The sequence below is a fragment of the Anser brachyrhynchus genome (assembly GCF_964034855.1).
Source record: "Anser brachyrhynchus genome assembly, chromosome: 11".
In the NCBI taxonomy this organism is placed as follows: domain Eukaryota; kingdom Metazoa; phylum Chordata; class Aves; order Anseriformes; family Anatidae; genus Anser; species Anser brachyrhynchus.
The window spans coordinates 20664248-20691084 of record NC_137706.1 but is presented as its reverse complement, the minus strand read 5'-3'; the positions used below and the strand labels follow the sequence as shown (position 1 = coordinate 20691084).

Sequence of the window (26837 nt, the reverse complement as noted above, 5' to 3'; positions counted from 1 at the left end):
AAGCGGGTTCGGCCGCCGCTCGGAGCGTTTCCCCCCCCCGTCCTGCCGGGGCCGTGTGGTAGCGGCCGGAAGGGGCGCGGCGGGCGCCATGGCGGCGGCGGGGCCCCTGGCGCTGGTGACGAGCTGCGCCCGCGGCTTCGCGGCCCAGGAGCTCGTCAAACGTGAGTGGGCGCCGCGGGGGGGGGGCTCCGGCCGCGTCCCCCCACGGCCCTTCCCCGGCCCCCGCGCTGCGAGGAAATGGACTAGGGAGGGAATAGATAAGCTAGCGAGGGAATAAATAAGCCACTGAGGGAATAAAGTGGTGTCTAGAGAAGGGCTGCGAGGCTGGTGAAGGGCCTGGGACGCCAGTCCTGTGAGGAGGACTTGTGTCCTTCCTGAGGGAACCGGGGGTGCTTGGTCTGGGGAAGAGGAGGCTCAGGGGAGACCTCATTGCTCTCCGCAACTGCCTGAAAGGAAGCTGTTGGGAGCTGGGGTCAGCCTCTTCTCGCAGATAACCAGGGATAGGACTACAGGGAATGGCCTCAAGTTGCACCAGGGGAGGTTCAGGTTGGAAATGAGGAGACATTTCTTGTCAGAAAGAGCAGTCAGGCATTGGGACAGGTTGCCCAGGGAGGTGGTGGAGTCACCGTCCCTGGGATGTTCAAGGAGAGGTTGGACGTGGCACTTGGGGACAGGGTTGGGTTGGTGACAGTGGTGGTAGGGGGTGGTTGGACCAAGTGATCCTGGAGGGCTTTTCTAACCTTAAAGATTCTATGACACCATCACTGCAGGTGGCAGGAGAAAGGAAGCCCCACAGCCCCATCTGTTCTGGTGTGAGCCAGCCGCTGCCTTGAGGCGGTTTTTGTCAGAGTCCCGCCTAGAATCATTAAGGTTGGAAAACACCTCCAACTCATCTGGTCCAGCTGTTCCCCTACCACCATCACCCACTAAACCATGTCCCTAAAACATGAACTAAACCAGAGCATCTCACAACTGAATAAACACATTAGTGTACATCTGCTATTGTGCAAACAAGTAACAGCTTGGCTAGACCCTAAGCCCCGCTGTTAGCCATTCTGGGCATCCACAGCACAAAAGTGGCCTCATGTTCCTCCAGGACACCCCAGGTGGCCACTAGAAGGAGGGAGGGGAGCAGAGTGACAGCAGCAGCTCAGGACTGCGGGCACAGGAACACAAAAGCAGGCCACTCACAATCCCACAGGTTTCACCTTTCCAATTATAAAGCGACCAGAGAATATCTCGGACCTTCAGGGTCGGAGAACTTCCTAAAGCTCCTGATGGGTCTGAGCACTTGCTTAGGTTCTCTTTGATGCATTTGACCATTTGTCATCTCTGCATCAGCACAGAAAAAGGGAAAGTTAAAGCAGCCTCTCTGCAGTTGTCAAAACTAAAGATTGCGCTTACCCCACATCGAGTGACTACATTCATACAGCGGGAAGTGGTTATCTTGAGACCCAGTTCCCCTTTTTATGGCTTGGAAAAGGGAACATTGGTAAGACCTAATAGTAGAGAAAACTTTGGTGGAATTTTTAGTAATTCTAAAAATCAGGGGCATTCCAGGAAGAAGTGTTTAGGTCTTGGTGGTTTTGCCATTACAACTTGTTAGTGCAGCCTTGCTTTTTAGGGAATTGGCATGAGCTCTTTGGTGTGCACACTGAGATGCATAACTTCAACATGAGCGTGCACACACACACACCCCCCTTTTTTTTCCTGCTCTTTCAGTGATATCTTGCTTAGGAGCACTGTAAAGGGGCTTCCAGCAGGGACATAAGCACAGTAAGCTATAAAACATTTAAGAATACGTTGATGGGGATATATGGCTATGGCTGGCTACAGTAGATTGGGTGGGCTAAAAGGTTTTGGTGGGTTGGAACAAAGCACTGGTGCAATTCTCAGTACTTGTGCCTTCACAGCATGAGTGTCACACCAGCTTAAAGGCGTTACATGATAGTGGTTTGGCTCAGTGCTGAGACCAAGAGTCTTATATTAGCACCTCTGAAGCAATTCAATGTTTGATATGCAATATTTATGGTTAAATATGCTGCTAAATACTGTACTGCCTGGTAAGGTCCATGTAATAGCTGTGGGTTTGGGGTCTATAACGTGAAAAAAGATCTTACCTCTGTTGTCACTGCTGTTGCCACTGCATTCCTGGACTCCCCTGGTACACGCTCTCTGTAGGCAAACCTGGTTTTGTAAGTAGAGAGAAGCTGCTTAGAGGCTTTGCTGCTCAGAGGTATGCAAGAACTGAATTCTGCGGATTGCCAGAAGTTTCTGCGCTAATTGCAAGGCTTTTTCCACTGTTTTAATCCTTTTAAGTAGAAAATGGCTTGAGGATGAGATTATTATGGTACATTTGCTAGATACATTTTTATCCTTTCAAGTTTCTATGGGATACCTTGAATGCTTGATTTCATTGTATACTGTGGCAAAACTAATCTATAGAACACGCAGGATAGGATTGGCCCTTACCAGATACATTATGAATTAAAACACCAAATAGGTATTTTTGTTTTTACTAAAAAAATGCTGGCAGACAAATACTGTTTTACAGAACTGATGTCATCTTCCACTTTTTTTTGGACTGTCTACCTTTCCTTCCTCCCCCACAGCAGAACCCAAGGTGAACACACATTTGAGTTCACTTTACTCCTCGTGTAACTTGCAGGAGTATTTCGCATGGTGTATTCCACCAGGTGGCTCTCAAGGCCCAGAATGCGAGAACTACTTGGTGTACCTACCAGCTGAGAGGACTGGGATCACTTGGGGCACAGCAGAAAAGCAGTTGTGTTCTTGCATCTGTTCCATCTAAAGACCACTGGGAAGAGTGATCAACACTTAACATCTCTTTAGGAAAGAATATCTGAAAAAAGTTGGAATAGTTCTGAAAAGATATCCCTAACCCAGTGACCTTAAACACAAAATGGCAGAAGAGCGTAAGTGCCAGTTGGATGTTAGAGAACAGGGAACACAGCAACAAAAGGCACGAGATCCACATGTGACTCTGTATTCTGCTTCTCTGAGAAGTTCTGGTCTCTAATGGGCCTTTTAAAGTAATTAATTACTGCCCTACCCTTCCAGAATACACAAGCCCCTAGTACAAAAAGGGGACAGATAAGTGAATTTTTACAGTTTTACACTGTCCTCTTCCTTGTCTTCTAAACCGTTTAATTTACAAAGCCTATATGCAAGCCCATGAAATTAAAAGTCATCAGGTTTAAATCAGTAAAATGAAATGAGCAAACATTTATATAATTAGCTGAAATTCATTTCCAAAAGTATGTATCAGAATTTTTTCGGATTAAAAAATGGATACTTGTGCGTAAAGAAGGAGCATGACCAATCAGTTTCCTGGAAAGCCATAAGGTGGTGGCTGACAGCCTGGAAGTAAAAGCCCCTTCTGCTTTGGACAGAAATTCGGAAGCCCATTGATCCATACAGTACCAGTCACTCCAGTGCTGGACCGAGCCGCAAACCGACCCCGTGCCATTTGCTGCCTCGTTCCCAAATGGTTTGCAGCTTGAGGGCAAAAAGAGTCACGGAGCAGGGTAATCTGCTGCGTGCCGTGCAGGCACACATCACGGAGAAGATAAACGTCCATGTCCAGCAGGGTGCTGATCACAGGGAACCTGGAGGGCGCACGGGCAAACACAGCTGCTGTGTGCAGGAGGGCACGGCCTGAGCAGGACGCTGGAGCTGGCTCAGGAATGGTTTCTTTGGCCCCCAGCCTGGAATAACTCACCCTATCTGAGGAAGCCTCCATTACTCCGGAGTGCTTTTAGACAGAAGTGGGGGACACCGAAGTATATCCTAGTGTTCAGCAGTTATTGGTGAGATGGTAAAGTTCCAAGAAACGTTATTCCAGTAAAATAAGCATCCAAGTAAGCATTTCAGAGAGGATCTTAAACTCCAAATCATTTTTGAATGACACTAAGCAGTATTCTTTTGTGGCGTGAACTTTTCCAAGCGTGTTTTTGGTTCTCTTTAATACTGGTGCGTTTGGAGCCTGTTTCCGTGCCTGCCGTCCAAGCCAGCCTCTCTGCTCTATGGAAAGGCGAGCTAATTAAGTCAGCCCCGTACGCCTGCCTGCTGTTGTGGTCACCGGGTGACTCAGTTGGTTTTCCGAGCTCTTTGGATGGCAAACCACTGACACTTTCAGTGGCTGGAAAGCTTAAAATTAAAAATGAGTAACTCACTGGAGATAAGTTGGACAGGTCGCCTCCTTTCGCCATGTTAATTGTCTGGAAATTTATTCCATATCCAAATAAAGCTAAGTGGAGTTTATCGATGACTATTCTCTCAATTTAAACTATTCTGGCTGAGTTTATTTTTTTTTCCATTCAAATACAGACTGTTGGGAAGAAATTCTTGGGATTCCAAGGCAGCAAATACCATCCTTAGGCCTGGTGAAATGTACCCGTGACAGCTCAGTTGGAGTTGCAGCGTACGGTATTTTGTAGTCTTTCCTTGGGTGCCCCAAAGCCCCAGACTAGTGGGTCGAAGCGCCTTTTGGGGGAGAGGAAAGCACCGTTCCCAAGCAGCCCCAGCTGCAGTTGCTTCCTGCCGCGAGCGATCGGGCTGTGGTGCGGTAATTTGGTACAACCCCACGTGCTGTCCCAGACACAGCGAGTTCGAATCCTTTCAAAACGTTCCCGCAGCGCTTTGAGGTCAGCGCACGGCATCCATTTGTACCAGGAGAGAAATTTCACAGGGGGTTGGCAAAGTCTTCGGGCAAATGACAGGTAATCAGAGGCACAATGGGATGAAAGGCTGCTTCAAATACACGACCAGTAGCATGTGATAGGAAATGGGACATGTCCTCATTCTTCTAGCAGCACTTTGAGACCTAAATTTGTCCATGAACTCCTTTGTAAGAAAAAGATCATATACAAAGTAGACATGAAAGTTTTTTTTTTATCAGCTTCTGAAAGTCTTTTGGAATTTTTCCCTTTTGTACTCTTGCTATAGTGGGTAGCTTGAACAGATTTCCTTTCCTCATGCTGTTTACCTCCCTTTGCCCAAGTCTGACTGCTGATTTTCCAAGTTTCAATCATTCCTGTGGCCACAGAGCATCAGAACCATGGTTGTACCCGAGCTATCAAACAGGAGGAAGAACGGCTACAAGTGACAACTGAAGTGCTCCATTTTGCGGTTGAAATAGCAAATAGACAAGAAACAACAAGTCTTTCAAGATTATCAAAACACCTAACCCAAATCAGTAGTCTCGTCCATATTTACATGAACAGAAGTTTGGAAGCTTATGCTGTAGGAGTGTAGAGCTCAGAGTCGAGGTTTGCGTGGGATTACCTCAGTGGTGATGTCCCCAGCCAACTAAGGAATTGCCTCAATTCTTTTGAGATAAAAACCTTAAAATCTTTGAAAACCCACTTAAAAACTCTTCCGATGCCCAGATGACTCAGTCAATTTAATATATGATTTACTTGCATTGTAAAACGCCCACGAGTTAGTTCACCTTGGACAAGATACCCTGCCCCTTCCAGCAAGGTGTGGATGGGATGCTCCCCTTCTGGCTATAATTCAGCTCCACCAGGTGGCTGTCACGCCATGAGTGTTCTGCAAAGGTTGCTACCAGCACACCAAGGGCAGCATTCAGCATTGCGTTATCAAAGCACTGCCTTGGATTTTAATTGTTGAACTCCTACGTGGAATTTAATGGGAATCACAACTGAATTCCAGTCACTTGGTTTATTTTCTCATTAGTTACCTTGAGATTTTGGTCACAGTTAAACAGTTCTTTACATCTGAATGAACGTGCAAGGTTTGTTTCTGCTGAAGTGAAGCCTTTTATTCTCCCCATACATCCTGTTTACAGGTCGTGAGTTTGAGGCTAACACTTTAAAAGGCATTTCGAGGGGGAAAAAAAAAAGCTTACTCTCAAGACCTTCCATACCATGTTTTATTTTTGAAAGTTAGAATTCATCTAAGGGTACTAAACAGTAGGATCAAGTAAGGAATGGAGTTTTAATTTTTGTACATCTTAAATACATACTCATTTTATTATAGCAAGTAAATATGGCTGTGTATCAGCCTTGTGCCAAGCTTTGCTAGTTGAATTATTTTCTTGATGCTGGTTTTTATAATCTCTCATTTTCTTTTATACAGGTATCACAGGAAAAGAAGACCTTACTGTGGGTGCTACTACAAGTGGAGGAGTGAATTTTTACCCCTGGACAATAGATAATAAATATTACTCTGCAGATATTCACCTCTGTGTGGTACCAAGCACATTTCATGTTACTGGAGAAATTGCTGAATCTGTGCAAGCATTTGTGGTGTACTTTGACAGCTCAATAGTAAGACTCTTCTGCTTCATTACATTGCTTTATCTGTATGGTATAGCTGCCTTATGGTGATAACCACAATCTATAGTATCTTCATCCTGTGACTTCCATTTCTTTTAAGCTGTTCTATTAATTATCAGTAGATCAAAGGTAAATTATGCCTTGTAACAACAGCAAATATTTCCTTCCCTTTTGCTGTTACACCCTGGCTGGAAGAGAGATTTCTTCAGGATGTAAATATGCCACTAAGGCGAATCCTTTTCCAACCCACCACCTCCAGCTTTACTCATAGCTGATGCTAGTTCAGAAAGGCTGCTTGAGAATAGCCAAGGACAAGGAAGCTAAATGTGAGGCTAAGTGCTGTCATTTTACCTGAAGTTGTTTCTACAAAGCTGGTAGCAATGAATCTAGTGCTTTAGCAAAAGCCAGAAAGATTGAGACAAGCTCTCCTACATAGGAGCTGTTCTACAAGGAACTTAGGAGTATGCTACAAGGAACTGTTTTCCACTACAGGTGGGAAAGGATGCATACCACACATTCTGCAAAGATACCTTTAGCCAGACATCTCAGTACTGTCTCAGAATAAAACAGAGCAATGAGCATTGTTCATCAGTTACCACAACATCCCCTTCAGTGTGGAAGATGGAATAGCTGAACATCAAACCTGAGATCTGCTTAAAACCAAATACTAGTGATCAACATTAAGTGAAAGACTTTCCTAATCTAAATTAGGGTTGCATAATTAGCATTAAATATGAAAGGGAGGTCAAAGGTAAATCAAGAATCAAGAAAGCTGCTGTATATAAATCAACTTCTGTAGTTAGAACACAAGCATCTTAAACATACCTAATGTGCAGTCTGGCATATTTCCTTATCTCATTGCTATTTTTCTAGTATTATTAATGATTAAAACTGGTGTAAAACTTGTAAAGTATTTGAGGATGTATTCCAAAGATCTTTTTCTTTCCTTTAGAAATCTGGACTTGATAGTGTCTCTGAATGGCTTCCTCTGACAGAAGAGTGGCTACCAGAAGTCATGATCCTGGTCTGTAACAGGGTATCTGAAAATGGTATGATACCTATAGAAATCCAAAACTGACTTCAAGATTTCTTAAAATACCTGGGTGAAAATAGGCTTTGTATTTAAGAGCCAGGGTGTTCTCATGACCAAGAACAGAAGTATTAAACTAGTAGTACCTAAAACTGAATCAGAATTTTACAAGTTTGCTTAAAATGAACTTTGCATATCCCACTCCTAGTATGCTAGTGTGCACTGCAAGGTAACTAACAGGGCAGGCATGTTACTGATGTTCACGATCCTTGCTAGTGAAGAAAAAGGATGACTGAGTTGCTTAACTCTAGTGGAAATTATATTAATTTTTTTTTAATCATTTGGGCATTAAATACACATGGCTGCTTTGGTTCTGTATTAGCATATCTGTTCCTTACAGTTTGCTGTTGTATAAGGTAACACATGTCAGGTTCAAATCCAGAGTAGTGGAAACCTTCATTCACCATGGCACTTCACTTACATTCCCCCGTAAGCCATTTGATTTTATAGTATTTAAAAATAATTCAAAGAAGTTTAATTCTGGGGGCTTTTGGAATTAAATTTAAAGCGATTGGAAGACCCAAACCAGCTACTACTTTTCCCCTGCCCATACAATCCAGAACAAGCAAACAACTTTGAGAGACTAAAACATAGCTAGAAATTCAACTGTTGGTATTAGTCTCAAATGTGTATGTTTAGAAAGCATTTTTGTTTCCCCACATTAGGTGTTAACAGACAGAAAGCTCAGGAATGGTGCATCAAGCATGGCTTTGAACTGGTGGAACTTAGCCCCGAGGAACTGCCAGATGAAGATGGTAGGTACTTGTTTTAATTTTTAGAATTAAAAAGACACCAAAATAACCTCTAAACAATTGCAAGGGGCATGATTATTTCTGTGCTACATGATTACAGCATGGAATGCTCCCAGTCGGTAAGGCTTAGTCTCAGCTATATGCAGTCAGGAAGTAGAGGAAGAATTTCCTCCAAGACATCACACTGGTCTCCTCCCAAGTACAACTACTGGTTTCTGTAGTACCTACATAGAACTAATATCAGCTCCTTTTACGGCACTAATCCTAGGACTATTGATACATAAAAAGCTTTTATATTCCATTTTGAAATCAGTCTCAAAACAAGCAGCAGATAGATGCATAAGGGGAGGAAAATTCTTAGTCTTTTTGAAGAAGATTTAAAGCTATTGTATATACAAAGAGAAGATAGAGGTTATTCAGTGACATGATAGGCTGAAAAGGGGAGATTATTAAAAAACGTTTTAGAAGTGCATGCACTGTTACACAGGAAATAAACCAGTTTCAAAATAACTTGCCTAGCCATACAGTTACAACTTGAGAAAACCCGTAAAGCAAAGTCAGTACTGTGATGTTCCACTCTTGAAAAGTGACTCTGCACTTCCTGACAGCCTTATCAGAATTAGCCTTATCTCATCTCAATGATTAAGAAAGTGTCTAAATTTTACCACTACAGAACCAAAAATAAGATAACCAACTCCATTTCCAGTCTTGAATGGAATAATTCACTAACATTTGCTCCATTTCAAGTTTACCAAGTACATAGCTGTCACTAAAAATATGTTAGTCTAAAGGCCTTCTAAAACTCAAGCTCCCCTCTCCTGCAAAGAGAGAGATAAATTATAACTTTATCCCAAGTAGGTAAGAACTCCTGCCCCTATGTCTTTTAAGATGCATTTCGGTTTAACACTTTTTAATTTGGGGTGGGAGGGATGTTTATAAATCTGATTCGTAGAAAACAGGAAGATCGGAAATTGATACCCATTAAAGTTTTCTTCTGAAGTGCTTTTAAAGGAAACATTAGTAACATTAAGTTATTTTTCTACTGAATAAGTGTTGTAAAGAACAAGTTATGCACCATTTAAATAACATAATCACTTTAAATAATAAGTAATGGGAATAATAACTCAGGTATTAATCTTCGGAATATTAAGATATACATTCTCTCCTGCACTTTTTAACATGCTGCTTGATTCACTGTGACTCATGCATGAGAGGAAATGCATTGCACTCAGTAACATTTACCTTGTATGCATTCTATATGAATTACAGAAGATAAAATAGATTCAGTAAACATATTGAGCTAATATCTGTTTAAAAGTTAAGACATTCTTGGTATCTCATCCCAAATGAACTGGAGCTCTTACTATTAACTACACTATCAGTTGTAGTGTGTACTGAGAACAAGAGCTGAGACTCTAGATAATGACCAATACAAAACTAAACAACATTATCATGGAGGGCAGAGTATTTGATCTAAGGGGTCACAAACAGCTTTAAATTCATTATTAAAGGCAGTTTCAATTATTACACCTGTCCCTGAGTCATCCGAGAAGAGCTGATTTTTAAGCAATCACATTTTCCTATCCAAAGGGTTTTTCTTCCCTATTGCTTTGTGAGACCTACACAAACATGGGAAGCTGACTAAGCCGAGGAAATGGGAAAACTGACTTTATATGAAGTGGTGTCAGATCTATTCAGTAAGCTGAAGTCCAAACAATGCTTTCCCTAAACATTGAAGTTACTGTAATTTACAGGATTACTGCAACCCTTAGTTAGATGTTGTGAAAATAGCTTTTGTACAATAGTTTTCATTTAACAAGCATTGCACCCTTTTCAATGGCTGTCTGAAGTTCTTTACCTTCTGAAGGAATTCTAGAATCTATTTATACTATACAGCATTCTGAGAGATCTTGGGGTAAAAGAGGTCTTGCTTCTAACACTGACTTAAAAATGGTTTATAACTTCCAGGTAATTTTAAAAAGTAATTTATTAATGTAGGTCCAGTGCTAAACATTTAAAAGCTCCACTCAAAATGTAGATTTCTCTGTAAAAGGTAGAGACCTCACAGTTCATAACACCCACAAGTCTAGACCAAGAGGTGTGGCATTAATCTAGATTTCTTTGGCCTTTCATGAAGCAAAGGCAAGAAATCTCTTTGCTAACCAAAGTCCTTTATCCATTGGTGTAAGATAGGACAGGTATTCAGTCACACATCATATTACTTTGAAGTATGTACTGGTGTTTGGTCTAATTATGAGGAACGAAACATCTTTTTGTTTAGATGACTTTCCGGAGTCCACAGGAGTCAAACGAATTGTGCAAGCCTTGAATGCCAATGTGTGGTCGAATGTAGTCATGAAGACTGGTATGTAATACAGATCCCCACTGTGTGAATTCTGCAGTGTTATTGCCAATGCATCAGTACGCAGACAGCTACAGTACTCCAACCTTTTACATGGAAATAGGCTTTTCCAGGTATCACTTGCTGTCCCTTGATAAACAGAGACTTGGAGGGGCAATGGGTGAGATTTAATCCCATTTCAATATTTGTTCCTGTTTCCTCTATACTTTAACTTGCTCTCAAATGTCTGTTGAAGGTTTTAATACATTAAGTGCACTGCAAGAAGGACTGAGTTCCCAACAGAAATCCCACTTAAGTAAACAGAAACTGCAGAACTTTTTGGAAATAGCACAAAAACCAGACAACCCAGTTTCCTGCAGGTAATTGATTATCAGGTGGAGATACAGTTTTGGAAAAATCACTTCAGGATTAGACAGTAGAAGAGGAAATGTGTGGCTAGCCCAGAGTTACTACTAGTGTAAATACTTCTGTTTTCTTGAAAGCCTTTAATAACCTTTCTAATTACACAAGTTGTTGCAGGAAATGTAGGAAGATGAATTTTTGTGTGGTGTTTGGCCTTATATTTCTTGTTTTTAGTGGGATAACTCTGAAACCTTCTGATGTCTGCCTGCTCCCTGATGTACAATTTTCCACTGTTGTGGCTTCTTCCTTCCTACATCTTTTTACTGTAGAATGATTTCAAGTGCTGAGAGGTTTTTGTTCTTGTAACTGCAAGATGGTTATTGGGGATTCAGTGTAACTAGGATGAGAACTCCTGAACTTTTTTTTAAGGTTGCCTTTTCAGTATTTCTCACCCCACATCAGAACGAGGCTAAGATTGGTTCCAGCTTACCGTAACCATTGTAGAGGAAACAGGTAGCTATTTGAGATGGCATGAAGTTAATCTTACTAGTACAAAAATGGTATTCTTAACATTTGACAGATGTCACATTACAGAAGAACAGAACTTAGTCACATATTCAGTTCTTTATGGGGGGAAATTCCTATGCATCATTAGCATATTATGTGAAGGTCAAACTCCTTAAAAATCCAGATTTTTTTTTTTATCTCCACAGTACAGAAACCACAGTGTTGATATATGTTACTACAAACCCCTCAGGAGGTGAACTATATTTGGACGTTGTTGCAACTTGACTGTGCTTTCAAAGGGAAGTGGTTGAGCTCATTTTACCTAAAATAGAACTTTTTACAACCTGTAGCATATCTATTGTTTTCAGCTTCCTCCTGATCCTGGAAACTAGCCACCGTGTAAATAAAACCTTAGCTTTTCTGCTGAGTTACCTATAACTGCCGACCATTTAGAAGTCATACAGTCACACTTCATGTGAAAGTTTTTTCATACAGAATATACGATGTTTGAGTAGCAGGAAAGGTTTATAGCACTGTTAAGTGTAGCCATCCAAAAAGCCAATATTACAGCATTACCTTACTTCAGGTAGCTGTTTGTATGAGAATTTAAATTAATGGACGGAATAGGAATGTTTTTTTTAAGCTATGAGCATCAAAACCATGTTGTTTTAAAGTGTGTTATCCTGAACCCAAGCACAATTCTTCTGAAGTTGTCAAGTACCATGTAATTATTAAGAAAAACTTGACTTTTTGATTTTTTTCTCTAACCATTAAACATACTCATTCTTATACTGATCCATAAGGATAAGCATTAAATATAACATAATTGAATTGTAAACAATTTTACATCATGTAATACTACATAATTTGTGTGTAAATAAAGCAGTTATTGTCTCTATGAAAAGGAAAATAAGCAGCCTTACCTGAGAAGGCTTAGAAAGCAATCCCCTGTCTGGTTGGTACAAAGTTTCTTGTTCTCCAGGTCTTGGAGCCCTCTTCAGTTTGAGAATCAGGTGACTTACTTTCTTCCCTTTGTGCAGAAGAATATCAACACTTCTTCAGTTAACAAACTTCTCACCCCCAACAGCTTGTAATACTGCTGTTGTTCTTAGCTGACCCAACAGGAGCAAACCTTGTTGACTCAGCAGTAAGAGAAACAAATTGCTGCCCTCTGAAAGAGGTTGGTTGCCTGCTTTCCTGCTTATATATGTGCTTCAGTGATCGCAGCTGAAGCTGGTCACCTAGGGTGGAGCCGCTCATTAGCCTGGCTCCCTTTACAAAGAATTAGCCCAATTTATTGGTAATATTTTAACTTAATTGTTTAAACAAATTTTGAATTCCCACTTCTTAGTTCCATTTTTTGTATGTGTCACGTCAGCTGCAGACAGACTATGGAAGAGGAGTAGATAAAGACAGTAGAGAACGTTTTGCTACGAAACAAGCATATACGAATTACTAAGCCATGCTCAGAGCAGCGACTGATGGCACCTGTGAAACCCTATAGACTGCATCATAATGGAGCCATCGGCTGTTACAATAATTTGAATGAGATAATTTTTGGCTTTGCTTCTGTAAGAACACTGTGTAAGACATCACCCACTTCCTGACTTGCACCCAGAAGTTGAAATAACTTTTACATCCAATAAAAAGAGTTTATAGGAAGGTTTTTTTCAAGGGTGTGACTGGAAGCAAGTGTTGTGTCTGCCACCTCCCTAACCACGGATCGAGAAACAAATAGCTGCTTTTCAGAGATCCAGGCCGTAGATTCTAGTACTTTCTAATTAGGACAACATTTTCTAATTACACAGGCTGATGTTACGTGTCTGTGGTGGTGGGGATGGAGACACTGCCATTTTTCTGTACAGGATGAACTCAAATCACAGATAGGAAAGAGGTACACGATTAGGTCACTTAATCCACTCCTCTGCCAATGTGGGAACGTTCTCTCTCAAGTACATTCTGGACTGCAATGTCCAATCTGGCTTCAGATGACTCAGAAATTGGCTAAACATTGATCTTTACTTTTTTCCCTAAAGACAACGCTTTGCTCAGCTTGCTGAAACTTCGGGAAGCTACTTTGTTTTGGGTTGCAGGTCCCAATCTTTATCGCTCAGTTGCCTGTTAATATCTCTGGCAGACTTAAGGGCTTTCTTATTTCTTGCAACTGAACATTTTTAAGGTGATCCATTCGGCTAGACTGATTCACTTCTTCCCAAACCTTTGGCAAGTGATCTGTAAAAGCAGAAAAACTGTATAGAACAGAGCCAATTGAAACAAATACCTGCCGGGGGGGGCATTAGGGGGACAAGAGGACTGGCACAGGATTCACATTAGCCTAAGAACACAGTGGAGATTATTAAACAGGAAATGAAGTCTTAGTAATTCTCCAGCTGAGACATGTTTACATGTTTTCTAGATAGCTGATGGTTTTAGTTACACATTCGACTCTGCAAAATTTTGTATAAATGGCAAGTAAATTTGGACCGTGTATAAAAATTACATCATCTCAACATTTGAATCTAGAGCTTAGTCATTATTGTAATATTAATGTAGACCACATTTCTTTAAAGAAAGTAATATTAATCTTTCTTCTGGCGTAAGTTGTTGTTTCCTAGCTATTCGTAGTATAGTAACATTATTTCTTTTTTAGTTGACTAAAATACTCATATTTTAAGAAAACTCTCCTGAGTCTCCTGTGTAACTACAAATATTTACTATTCAAGGCAGAGCCAGCAGAAAACGTGGCTTAGCAAAAATCCCAATACCGCCTATTGCACGTACATTTTTGTTTATAAACAAAGTTTTAAAAATACAGTTAGCTTAATTTAAAAATACTGTGCCATATCTATCAGATGAAAAAGATGATTGTTTTGTTTCAGGTTTCAATTTACTTTTTTTTTTTGAAGTTGGGTTATAAAATACCATTGAAAAACACAGTAGGTTAGCGACCGTGGAAAGCCCAAATGAACTCCATGAATTCTGTATTAGATATTTAAAAGTTGCCTATACAGTTTTATAGGGTGTTTTGTGGGTGTGGGGGTATGGGGATGTGTCTTTCCTAAAATAATCTCTACCCCACCCCGGGTCAGTTGCAGCTCTTTGCAATAATACTGCATCTTCTTTCAAACTAACAGCTGTTTTGTTTCTAGACAGGACCCAGGGCTTTGGCCTTCTCAGTACATTAGCAGGGGCGAACTGTAGCATTGGATCAGAGGAGAACCGAGATACAGAAGTAAACAGTAATTCCTATTTCTTGTTCTTTGCTCTTTCCCGTTGTTGCACTGGGTGTAGTGGTGGCGGCTTTCATTTTTTTCCTCCTTTCTCAAGGGATACTGCACAGCTTATCAGAATTTATTTTAAAGGAGGTTTCTGAAGTCTGAAAAACTGTCTGCATTTTTTTTTAAAGCCCTCCTGAGGCAGTTGTTCCTGGTAGCTGTCACCTCGTGGCTGTGAGCTCGCTGTCTTTCAGAACATTGCTTCAGAACTTGTCATTTTACCTGCCATGTCTGGTTGTGCGCTCAGGGTGGAAACCTGCTGGGTGTGGGTTGCACACACAGTTTGGCATTGTGTGTATTTTACCCCAGACAGCCCACTGGAGCCAAGGAAAGATTATAAAAGCTCCATTCAAGATGCTGTTTCTCATTAATATCCAAAAGCAGTATTTTGTGCAAAACAAAAAACTGTCGCTTGAACGTTTTGTTTAAAAAAGTAAGCAAACCTATCATAGAAAAGCTTTTTGTAGTGGCTATGTACAGTGTTACAAAAGTGTGGCCTTTCATGACACACAGGGCACAGTAGGTAGCAGTTTATGATAAAGAGTAAGATTTTGAAGTTAAAAAAGGAAGCACTTGGTTTGCTGATGATGCTTTTTAGGGTGCAGTAGTTCCTGTAATATCTATTTGTTTCCCGACAGCCCAATCCCTCAGCAGCAGACAGGGAAGAATCCCATTTAGACAACGGAGAAGATGCAGCAAGCACAAACAACTTACAGATTGACAACCACGTAGGTAAGCTCTTTTTGTGCTTGGCAGATGTGTTGGAGCCGGCAACCCTGGCTGGAATGCTCCCAGAAAGCTCCTGGCTTGCTCTCAATGAAAAATATGGCAAAAATGCCAGAGCCAGTAGAGGCTAATTGTTTAGCATTAAGGTGTTCTCCGTGAGAAAATGGGCCCAGCTTTAGAAAGGATAGGGCTCCTGCAGCTAAGCTCTGCCAGCAGTACCGCTGGTTGGAAACATTCAGATCTGAATTTGTGAAATTTCCCAGTGAGGGTATTCTTTCTGTTCAGAAACATCTTTATAAGAATAAATCTTTAGGCTTTATGGTTGAGAGAAAAATAATTACAATTTGACATCCTACAGCCTCATTCAGCAGGAAGCACACTCTACATGGGTCCATCCTAAATGGATCATTTTATATTAAGCAAGAAACCTTAAATACTGGCTGAACTCAAAAATGTTACTGCAATATAACATACCCAAATTAGTTACCACTGCAGTGGTGCCATAAGTTGTCTTTCTGAACAATCAGTAAATTAAGTGTTTCTTTGGGGGAAGAAAGGGGGTACGAATGGGATATGTAGATGTTATAATGTTGTTTTCATCAGATTGCCACTAAGGCTTTTATGCCTACTGACAAAACAGAATAATTTACTTAGAACAAACCTATGTGCATTTATTTTAGATCCCATGTTAGATATGGACATTCAAGAGCTAGCCAACCTAACCACGAGAGAAGGTGACCTGGAGAACTTTGAAAGGCTGTTTTCAAAGTTGAAAGAAATGAAAGGTATGTATTGGGGAGAGAGGTACTAGCTCGCCTGTTCTAATCAATCAAAGGCATGAAAGCCAGTGTGTGAAGTGGGGAGGTTGTACAAATCCTACAAATCCTTATTCTGCTGCCTGAGGTATTGTACAAGTTGCTGATCCTTTCATTAATTTGTCCATCATCTTAATAATGCTTTTGAAAGTCGATATTGCTCAGTTGACTGCTATCGCACAGTTCTAGTCCACCATGAATTAACATTACAGTTTTCTATTCAAGAACCTGTAGCAGAACTTTCATTTTAGCTCTACAACTGCGCGCCAGTCTTGCAGTTTAACGGTACAAACATTTGAGATGAAATCCAGTGTGCTCAGAAGTATTGGCTTTCTGGTGTTTGTAAGTTGCAATAGCACTTACTAAACATGCTTCCTTTTTTATAATCCTAAAGACGTTTCTTTGTAGTCCCCTAAAAATAACTGCAATAGGCATTTCTCTGCCTGCTTGCTTCTGAGGGTGACAACCCAAGTCATGTTCTTTTCCACAGAAAAAGCTGCAACGTTGCCTCATGAACAAAGAAAACTGCATGCGGAAAAGGTGAGATTTTGAAGTTCACATTGAAATTATTAAAAATGGAGTTTTCCTTTCTGAGCTCTAAACTGCTAAACCTTCAGTCACTTGAGGGGAATTTTCCCCATTTTTTCCTTGTTAGGTGGCCAAAGCATTCTGGATGGCGATTGGAGGAGACAGAGATGAAATTGAAGGTCTCTCCTCAGACGAAGAAAACTAAGTTCTTCTGTAGCCGTAAGCGACAGAGCGATCCTAAAAGAGTGATCTTTTCCTGCAATGAGTGTTTATTGCAAATAGCCCCATTTAGCTTTAATTGCTCTCTTTGGTTAAAGGATTCTCCGTAATCATTGTATTAAGTAACACATTCCACAACACCTAATGGTTAGAGTGGTTTTGTCTGAGCGTTCATTCTCTCTCTGAGAGTTTTAGAAGACAAGGATGGAGTTAGAGGAAATAATAAGTTAGTTTACATTTTTCAAATTAACATTTTTATTGTTTCCTCTTTTGAGTTTAAATAAACAAATTTACAACCAGTTATCTTTCTACATATGGCTAGTGGTTGTTAAATGAGTACTTCATTCTAAATTCCACATTTTAGATGTAAGCCTGTTTGATGTTTTTATGTAGCTTTATAGCTGACTTACTAGTTAAAACAAACCAGATTTATATGAGCCATGAAGAGAAAGTTGGTGAATTGTGCCCTATTGTGAGCTGCTATGCCAAGTCTGCGAGGTTAATCCTGCTGAGTGCCAAAGCTATTAGAAATGGCCCATAGGCTTTGAATTCTATTTGCGTTTGTAAGTATGTGGTCCTTCCGTGAAAACTCAGGTGTCGTGCCACACTCCCTGGGTTTCCACTAGAAACTAAATTTGAGATTAAATGCAAGACAGATTTTTGCTGTTGTTCCAGGGGTGAAGTTCCCTGCCCAAACCTTCTGCAGTGCTTGGCCTCGAAGGCCTAGGAGAATGCGCAGACCTCCTGCTGGTGAATTCTAGCCTAAATATCTAAGGAGAGAAGCTGTGATTTCAAACACCCCACACTGGCACCTGGTGCATTTATTACAGACTTGCGCACCTGTATATTAATTAGAAGGTGCCAGAATGCAAGTCTCAAATTACTGCTTCATATTATCAAGGATTAAAAAATTCCTTCATTAGTAATATTGCCATCTTCTACGCGGTCACGTAGTCAGACTTACTGGAGAATGTAAACAAACGTGGCTCTAGGACAACAAGAAGGAAGGCAAAGGTCAGTGAGGAAGAGAGAAGAGAAAAGTCAGCTGCCACATCCCCCTTTTCTACTACCGTCAACTGTCAGACACAGTCAGCAGATCAATGGAAGGAGGCAGCCAGCAGATTCCCTGCTGAAGGAGCAGACCTTCTCTAGCGCTTGTCAGATGTACCACGTGAAATGGCATGTATTTTCCCCAAAGAACATTTCCTTATCAATCGGAAAATAGGCAGTGTTAAGCAATTTTATTTTGAAAATTTGAAATGAACTTTTCTAGAGTCTGTTTTTTCATTTTAGTAAATGTAGTGAGTCTTGAACCAGTGGCTTTCCATAAATTATTTGACAGCTTTAAATTCTGAAAGCACTTTCACAGTGGTTCTTGACATTCGTTGCCTGTTCTTTTAAGATTAAGCAAAGCTAAAATAATAGGCTTCTTAGAATGCCGTAAATCATGTCCTGGGTAAAATCTGAAGTGTTTTCAACTCTTAAGGAATAGAAACAATGCCTTCTTAGTAGCCTGAAAAGCTATATAAAGACTGAACCACAGTAAAACACATATTTTCAAGAAGAAATGTTCCTTTTACAGGGACACACATAGACATTCAAGGAACCACACCTACCAGCGCCACCTCTTCCCATCTGCCAGGCCTTGCCATGACTTTGCCATCTCCTCCCATTCGCTCCTGGTTTGTTTGTTTGTTTTTTCCCCAACACAGAGAGCTGTAATAAAGAACTGAAGGTGGTGCCTTCCAAGTAGGGAACAGTTTTCTGTTTGCTTCTTGGTAGCTGAAGATTTTTTTTTTCCTTTCTAAATAGTTGTTGTGCAATAGAGATAAGTGGCAAAAGTGCATAGTAAATTAATTGAACACAGTGAAGAACATAATACACTTGAATACTTTATAAAAGCAATTTTCATACATGTGATATACCTGTGATAGTTTATTTAAATTGAATAAAATGATAAAAACTAAATTTTAAGTTCTTTCCTGCCTGTTTACAAGGTGCAAGCAGATGAATTCCCATAAACGATGCCTTATTCCAGGGTCAGAGTTACCAGTCTGGGCACAGTCAGCCTGCTACAAATAGGAGCGATCGTAATGAGAACAAGTATTTGAAAGCACAGAGCATGTGCTGACAGCACAAGCAAGCTTGATTTAATCAGAAGTACTCTGGTGTAGTAGGAGGTAGGTCTGATAGCCACCATCCCCTAGGGAAGGCATCCCTGTTGCTTCTATCTAAGATTGGTGAAACATTTGTACAGATAATATTTTAATGCAGAGCTTACTAACATACTACGAACTCTTTGAATCAAAATGTTGTTGTAAATGTCTGTCTCATTAGTAGATGCTTTCTGTGCTTTAAGAAAGCACTATTTATTCATCAAGGTAGGAGGTGTGGCTGAGAGGTACCGGCAACTAGTTTTAATGATCCATGAAGATTATTGTATTGTATTTTTAAAGTTTACTTTGCTGGTGACTTGGGTTTTTCTTTCTGGAGAAGCTTTGCTTCTGGCTACAGAAGTTCTTTACAAAATAGGTGTTACAGAAATGAATAAAAGGGGCATTAGTTGAAATGCAAACCTGGAAGTTGTTGCGTCTTAGTTTCTCTTTTTCTCTTTCGCAGCACTGTGTAGCAATAGCAGAAGAATTCCTGTCTTGGTTTTACATCCCTGTAACAGTTTTGAAGCTAACTTTCCCAGGTGTTGGTATTCCACTGCTGAGCAAGGCTCTGCAACAGCTCTGTGGTCCTGCCATGTGCCACAGTTGAGGTAATGCACTGTGGCTAGATGTAGCAGCTTGTCTTCGGTAAAGATAGTCACAAGAGCATCTAGATATACAGTACGTTATTTTTAGGACATGATTCTGGAGGAGGACACAACGATGCTTCAGTGAAAATGGGAAGGATCACTTTCTGTCTGTGGCCTTTGTAAGAAAGCTCAAAGGAAAGCGATCACATTTGTTAGCAAAGAGCACTTTAAGAGGTTACAGCAAACACTCCAAAGGCTGTGGAAGATTAGTTTAAACTAAACGGGCCTGATTAAATTGCAATGCCATCGTTAGCCATGGCACCGATTATCAGATGAATCTCATGAAAACACAGCATAACGAGCTGAACTGTGAAGGCTCCATCAGCCTACACGGTGCCTGTTTGACCGCCTCTGGGTAGTTCTCCTTGGAGGTGCAGAGCTGTCACGCGAGGGGTGGCAAGGGCATAACGGCGTGGGGATGTGACGAACAGAAAGGCAGTGTGTGAAAGGCAGCGAGGAAATCAAACAGTAACGTAACGTTGTCTTCCTATTGCTCCACTCTCGAGGCGGCTGTGACCCTGCAAACACGTGCGCCGCCTTTGGCAAAGAGCCGTGCTCCAGGAAAGGTTTGCAGAACGCCTTTCTCTTCCTGCGCCATCGTCTGCAGACCGCTGCTGTTGGTTTAACCCGGTGGCCTTAGATTTGATTTAGTGCATTTCAGACGGATTTTATCGCGGTGCTCGGAAAGCATCCTCCCCCCTCCAAATTTAGCAGACACAGCGCTCTGTTGGAAAGCCAATTCTCCACGTGCACAAAAGTCCGACCCTTTGCAAGACAGCCAGCGGGGACCCAGCTGCCTAACAAGGGAGCTTCCTGCAGAACCTGGGGAGGAGACACCCTGCCCTTCAGCCAGGAGGAAGCATAGAGAAGGGAATGAAACCTGAACAGAATCACACGCCTCAAGTCTAACATCAGAGCCCCCCTGCTCCCCTTGTCTTCAGAACGGATCTGCTGGTAGGGCGCTCCGTTAGGGGCTGGCGGCGAGGCGTAGCCCTACAAACCAGGCTGCTGTCCTGACCAAGGTCTAGGCTTACACTTGGGAGAGGACTTTCCTGCCCCTTGGCAGGTAACTGTTGGTTACCCAACTTTCTTCTGAACTGAAACCTCCAGGGAATGTTGATTCACTTTTTTTTTTTTTTTGGGGGGGGGGGGGGGTGTTAAGTCTTTGAGGTTTTTTGTTTATTATCAAACCTGTATTTTGCTTCGGCTTCCTTTTATCAGTGCAAACGAGTTTTTGATACTGAAATCCGTGATATATTCAGGTGACAACTAGCAGAACTCACAGCTCTGAACTGGTTTACTACATCACACATGCATTTTGGCAACCCTACTATAAAACCTGGACAAGACCCTTTTATTACCACATTGTTGGAAAACAGAGTGGAAAAAGTATTCTCGTAAATCCTCTGTCAGGAAAAACAACAAAAAAAAAATCTGAATTTCGGTGAAACCCTAGGAGGAACGTTAGGAGTTCACAGACTTAGATCATAGTGTGCCTTGGCTTTGTCAGGAACAATATTTGCAGAATGCCCTCTCCGAGGCCGGCTGAACGCCAGCGGGTACGCACCTTGCTTCCCAGCCTGGCTTCTCGCTGCCTGCCTCCTGCTTCGCTCGGCATTTCACAGCCCGGGCCCACCTCTGGGTGCAGCCTGGTACTGACAGCAGCAGGCACACGTCCACGGCACCCAGCTCGCTCAGGCTGGGTGTAAAGGACTCTACCCAGGTAAAGTTTGGCTACTGTTTAATTGCTGGCTACAGTGATTGCTGAAGATGCTCTCCTTGAGTGGCTGGGAGCGTGAGCAGCACTGCTGCAAAGAGACCATGGGCCTGAGAAACCTGTTATAGCAAGGGGCAACAGCCAAAAATACATCTTAGGAGGTCAGAACTTTGTCTAGGAACGGAATGCAGCCATGCAGGAGCTTATGTGGCATAGGTGGACTAGGTGGGATAGCTACCTCTGACTTCTCCAGCAATTCGACAATAAATCCTTTGAGCTGCAGTGCTCCACTTCTACTCACCTTTGAAACCCATTAGTTAAAAGAACTGGTTGCATTTTTTTTTTTTTTTTAAGCAATGCTATTTCTGGCTTTAAATTCACGAACAAACTGCCCAAAGAAAGATGACCTTACCTGTAACCGAGAGCTTATGTGCGCTGCTGGAAACGTCCATTGTCATACCTAAGGACACCGCTGGCTCTGTATTCTGTGTGGTTTCAAAACTCCAAATGCTTTCAGTTTCTGTCCTTAAATATATTTTTACAGTATCCTTGTTTGCTCATGAGCCTCAGTTTTCAAATCAAAGTTTATTAAAATGTCAAAAATAGAACTTACAGTTTCACATATGAAATAAGAGGGCATACATAGTACAGGTCTTTAGTAACAAAATAGGTGAATAATGCTTAACAAGCTAAAGCATGTAGGTGACACCACCGGTCATTAACATACAATCTCAGGTTAAGAAGATCTAAACACTACTGCATACATGCTCATACATATCTATCAAAGGGGGAATAGTTCAATCGAGAGTGAAGGAAGTAGGCTGCCTCCTTTGGGAGAGTGAACTAGATGCATCTCAGCAGCAGAGACCGGTGCGGACTCCTCTAGTGTCCGCATACCGGAGGAAACGTAAGATGAACCGAAACATTTATGGAATAGTATGTTATTTTCTTTTTAAAGCCTCATTAATCTGAAAAGACCTGAAGACCACAATTCAAGGGCCCCTCTGGGAACCTGACTTATTGCTAAAAATACAACAGCAACTCGGGCAAAGACTCCTGCTGGAGGAGTCCTTATTTTGCTTTGTGTGCCAGGGCTTGTTGCTCAGCTCTGAGATGAGTCTCTTGTTCTCACGTCAGTAACTGCCTCATTTCTAGCAATCACCAGAAAGGGACGTATGAAGGATTTAATATCTGAATCCTTTATCGCCCTTCCTGTTATATATTTGATTCATCTGAATATTCAAGAAAGACAACATAAATACAAGCATGTACATAATAAAAAACATATACTGAATTTCTTAACCATACCGCTCAATCAGCTACTATATAGCGACTAATTATTTCTCATTCTAGCTTACCAGCTTATTCGTGATATTCCATTCCTCCTACCTATCCAGTACCTTAGAGAACTAGGAAAGCTCACGGGTGTTTTGCGATATGGCTGAAGTACTTCACTGAGCTGGGTTCTTCTCGCTCCTCGTGCTTTTTCTAGTTAGCAAATAGCACAAGGCGTGGATGCCAATACTTGCTGCTTGAGCTGGAGTCCTGAATATTCTTCAACCTGGAAGGGAGTCCTCTGCACACTTCAAAGCATGTTGATCCTTTAGGGGAGGGGAAACCGATTTGCTTACTGCTTTCTCAAAGGTTACCCCGCAACCTTCTCATGGTAACTGTGGATAACCAGAGCTTTGAGGAAATGTCATACAATCAGATTTCTCCATCTTTGTATAAACGCATGCTGATTCCTGACAATTAAATCAAATGGATAGCACTGGATTACTTCTAAGAAAAGCTTAACACAAAATACACACTGCAATTCAGTTCAATACATTAATAATAATAAAAAAAATCACCACAGACATATAAAACCACAAGGCCATCAATATCATCTGCCAGCAGCCAGGCCCTTGTGTACGGCTACACCAATTAAAAAGAGTCAAAGTTCCTGCTAGTGACTCTCTACTAGTAACAAAAATGTATGAAATCCTGGTAAAACTAGCCAAGACTACCACTAAATGAGAAGATACTCCAGTACAGTCGTGTAATCTAAGCTAGGGCGCGGCTGATTGCATACATTTGTGCTACATATCAAAGCTACTTTAATAAAGTTTTAGAAAGAAAAGTAAAATCAAGAGTAAGCCACGTGTACCTCTGGGGCACCGCTGCCTCCAACAAGCTGCAGCCGAGTGCTACCTCTTCCCTTCCTTAGTGTCCGCACGGATGGCGTCATTAAGCACACTTCAGACCTGGCAGGGGAATTAATTTGCTTTCTTCTGTACAGTTCACCTCAACTGCGCAACTGCAAGGAAACAACCGAAACGTCCCTTGGATCACACCCTCCCCAGCCTTTATCTTCTCATGTGTTGTGTGGGGCAGGACTTTCCATTTGCCTTTATAAGGCAACATCAGAAACCAGAAAGCAAATTTTATGAATTAGTGAGAAGGCAAAGGGGAGGAGAGGAAATTAATACTCGAGTGAAGATAACCTCCTCTCAATTTGATCTAACGGTACTGCTGGACTGCCTTGCATTTTTCATCTGAAGCCATTTTACTTAAGGGATGACGAGGTGAGATTAACCAAAGGTTTTATCCATCATCCCAATCCTGTTTCAAAAGGCATCTGTTAGCAGCGGCTGGCGATTCGCTATCCGTTATCAAACAAAAGCTGCAGGTCTGGGCAGAGAGGAAACCCAGCTCCAGCCCTCAGCTGGGCGGAGGCGGCGGCGATTCTGCGCGCAGACCTGAAGCCGAAGCCGGGTTACTGCAGCTTGTCGCCTCCGGGTCGGGCTGGGTTCCTGCACACGCCGCCGCATGTAACGAGCTTTCTGAGCCTCGAATTTAAGATGCCGTTTTTGGTGCTAATGCACAAGACACCAGAGAGCCCAACCTCCTCCATCATCATGCAGATAAAGAAAAGTTTGGTAAAATAAAGCAAAATGTGACTTAACGCCACTCGAGGAAGGAATCCTGGGGCCATTTTTAGAGCAGTTTTTTTTCCTCTCTCACTAGAACAGCAAGTCAAATATTTCCACAGAAGTCCGCATAAATTTGTTTGCAACTATGTTAGAAAACTGCATCCGAAAGTACGTGCCTGATCAACCCACAAGGACAGACAGACCTACTTCTCCAGCGGCTAGAGAATGCTATTTTATACAGATGCTCTTATTGCACAAGTCCATGCAATCAAGAGATTTAACTAAAAAAATCAGACACATTGCAAAAACTCAAAAAAAAAAGAAAAAAATCCTAGAAAACCTCCAGCGCTATGCCACAAGCCGTGCAGAGCACACAGTGAAAGCTCCAAAGTCCTGCAGGAGGCTGCTGAGACATGCCTGCGTTGTCCCTGCATCATTCGGGAGCGCGCCCACCACTGAAAGGCTTCCCCAGGCTTTACATTTCACATACAAAATGTCATTTCTCACTTCTGGAAGAAAACTCCCTGCTGAAGCCTCCCCCATTCGCCTGGTGAAGTGGCCAGGGGGCTCCCGGTGGTCTCTGTGCCCAGCGCACCCGGGGCCCCGGGTCCAGAAGCGCCGGGTGTCGCAGCCCCAGCGGTGGGGCTGATGCAGGGCGGTCTCAGAGGAACAGGCACATCCCAAAAGCCTCTCCCTACAGACAGGCGGGTGCATGGAAGCTGCTGGTGAGTGTCTGGGGTCGCACAAGTCCCTTCCCCACCGGGAAGCAGGGCTCTGGCACGCAGGGAAACTTCCACTGGGCTCTTGGCCGCATCTGGGAGCCTAAAACTGTGCAGGACGAAAGTTAACACAAACCACCGTAATGTCCGTCACAGTCTGTCCTTCCCAGAGCCAGATCTTGCGTCTCTGCCTTTTGGATATAGAAGGAAAAAAAAAATAAAAAAGATTTCCATAGGAAACTGATTATCGCTTTCTCCCCTCCCCCTTCCATTTTGGCACAAAGGCGTACGATGTTCAACAGAGATACAAAGGAACGGATAATTGGATAGCACTGACAAAGCTATGACACTAATTTGGCAAATCTGAACCATAAAAACAAGTTGTTGTGGTTTTTTTTTTTTCCAGTTGTGGAAGTTGTTTGCCATGACAGTTGCTACAGGGAAAAAGTATTAAACAGTCTGGAGCATGTATATTTAAAATGAACATTTTATAATACACGTAAATACACTCTCCCAATTTCTCCAGGCAAAACCACGTCTCAGAGCATTTCGATCAGATGAAATACGTTTTTTAACTGAGTTTTTGTGTGTCTGAGATGCCCTGGTTCATGCACAGTCATGGTGACAGCATGGGATGACCTACTGAACTGTGTTTTCTGCAAATGGCAGCAAGGGTCTGTTCACTCCCGTCTCTCGAGCAGACCTGGGCGCTGAATTCACTCCGCCCCTAAGACTTAAGAAGTGGCAGATACCGTTCGACATACTGAGAAAATAGAATACAAACTTTCTGTAGTTAATGTAAATAGACTGCACAATAACAAAGGCTTAACTTATCCAGCAAGAGCTCCCCACATCACAAATGTCTGTCTGTGAGCAGCTCCAGTCGAAAGTTGCTGCAGCAATATCAGAAGGTGCCTTAAGTCAGGCCTTTTGCTTCATGTAAATCCAGTCTGAGGCGCTCGGGGCGTCAGCTGCATCTCTCGGGCGCGAAGCAAGGCTCTGCCTCCTCGTTACTGGTCCAGCGTGGGAAACTCTTTCCTTTTTGGAGCATCGCTGAGGGAATTCGCTCTTGCATGTGCTTTAAATGTTTCTTCCCCCCCTCCTGCTGCAATCGCAGGGAGAACAGGTGTCCTCAGATGGAGGGAGATGGTAACGCATGAGCAAGAGTCATCCCAAAGTCCCGCCGTACCTGGCTTTTCCGAGATGCTGCATGACCCGAGGCTGGAGGTGTGAGAGGCAAAGGGAAAGTTCCCTCCTGGCCGGCTGGTGCCAGCGGCACCGCGACACAGCTGGAGGCAGAGCACTGGCTTCTCTCCGCTGAAACCAAAGTCTGTTTTTTCATCGTGATAAGCTTCAGCTTCATGCTAACTGCAATGGCCCATAGCATCGTAACCAAAGTGCTAACAGGTTCAGTGGAAGTGGCTTAAATGGGTCTTTAAGTTTCATTAAAAAAAAAAAGAAAAAAGAAAGAAACAAAACCAAGACAACCCACTTTGTAGCAGATCTTTTTCCTTATCACTTCAGTAACTGGGAGTTTGCTTTCTATGCCTTTTGCTAAGGGTTAAGCCAATTCCATTTTCCAGTCCTTGTTCCCCCCGCCCGCCCCCAGGAGATATTTCCTTAGGAGACGCTGGAGCAGCGGATGCTGGGGGAGCCCATCTGGGTGAGGACCTTGTCCAGCCACTGCAGAGGACCGTTGAGATGCAGTTCGATCCAGCAGGGAGTGCTGGTCACAGTCTGCCGC

The 26837-nt window shown here is 42.3% G+C and overlaps 3 protein-coding genes across 13 annotated transcripts in view; 1 reads left to right on the top strand and 2 right to left on the bottom strand.

The window, feature by feature from the left end:
• Positions 1-14519, bottom strand: part of IQCH (IQ motif containing H) — an 85031-nt gene extending 70512 nt beyond the window's left edge. The window contains exons 1-4 of the mRNA XM_080551487.1: positions 12509-14519; positions 12300-12406; positions 2121-2187; positions 1405-1499 (exon numbers count right to left, since the gene is read on the bottom strand). Of these exons, the coding sequence (XP_080407613.1) occupies positions 1405-1428 (24 nt within the window). The 5' untranslated portion in view covers positions 1429-1499; positions 2121-2187; positions 12300-12406; positions 12509-14519. The remainder of the gene's footprint in view (positions 1-1404; positions 1500-2120; positions 2188-12299; positions 12407-12508) is intronic.
• AAGAB (alpha and gamma adaptin binding protein) lies at positions 5-26571 on the top strand. Of its 6 annotated transcripts, XR_013938111.1 has the most exons (14): positions 5-161; positions 6124-6314; positions 7276-7372; positions 8079-8168; positions 10447-10530; positions 10763-10886; positions 11583-11629; positions 14526-14608; positions 15290-15383; positions 16058-16162; positions 16683-16732; positions 16848-16939; positions 19559-19703; positions 19789-26571. XR_013938111.1 is itself a non-coding variant. In XM_080551524.1 (13 exons), exons 1-12 carry the CDS (start codon positions 89-91, stop codon positions 16923-16925), a joined length of 1116 nt encoding a protein of 371 aa, XP_080407650.1. In that variant the 5' UTR covers positions 5-88; the 3' UTR covers positions 16926-16939; positions 19559-26571. The 6 variants fall into 6 exon arrangements, 5 of the variants coding, with proteins under 5 accessions (XP_080407650.1, XP_080407649.1, XP_080407648.1 ...); XM_080551524.1 differs by having other exon boundaries at positions 19559-26571; XM_080551523.1 differs by lacking the exons at positions 19559-19703; positions 19789-26571 and adding an exon at positions 18522-19514.
• Positions 22026-26837, bottom strand: part of SMAD3 (SMAD family member 3) — a 75532-nt gene continuing 70720 nt past the window's right edge. For 5 of the 6 annotated variants that reach the window (XM_080551513.1, XM_080551514.1, XM_080551516.1 and 2 more), the window contains one exon: positions 22026-26837. In XM_080551513.1, coding sequence (XP_080407639.1) covers positions 26714-26837 — 124 coding nt within the window. In that variant the 3' untranslated portion in view covers positions 22026-26713. The other variant, XR_013938110.1, reaches the window with a different exon arrangement.

What these genes read in the sequence shown, in the direction of transcription:
- AAGAB (XM_080551524.1), top strand. Translation starts at nt 89, where the DNA reads ATGGCGGCGGCGGGGCCCCTGGCGCTGGTGACGAGCTGCGCCCGCGGC. An exon ending in GGCCCAGGAGCTCGTCAAAC is followed by an intron (nt 162 to 6,123) that starts GTGAGTGGGCGC and finishes TCTTTTATACAG; the next exon opens with GTATCACAGGAAAAGAAGAC. An exon ending in GAAAACTGCATGCGGAAAAG is followed by an intron (nt 16,733 to 16,847) that starts GTGAGATTTTGA and finishes TTTCCTTGTTAG; the next exon opens with GTGGCCAAAGCATTCTGGAT.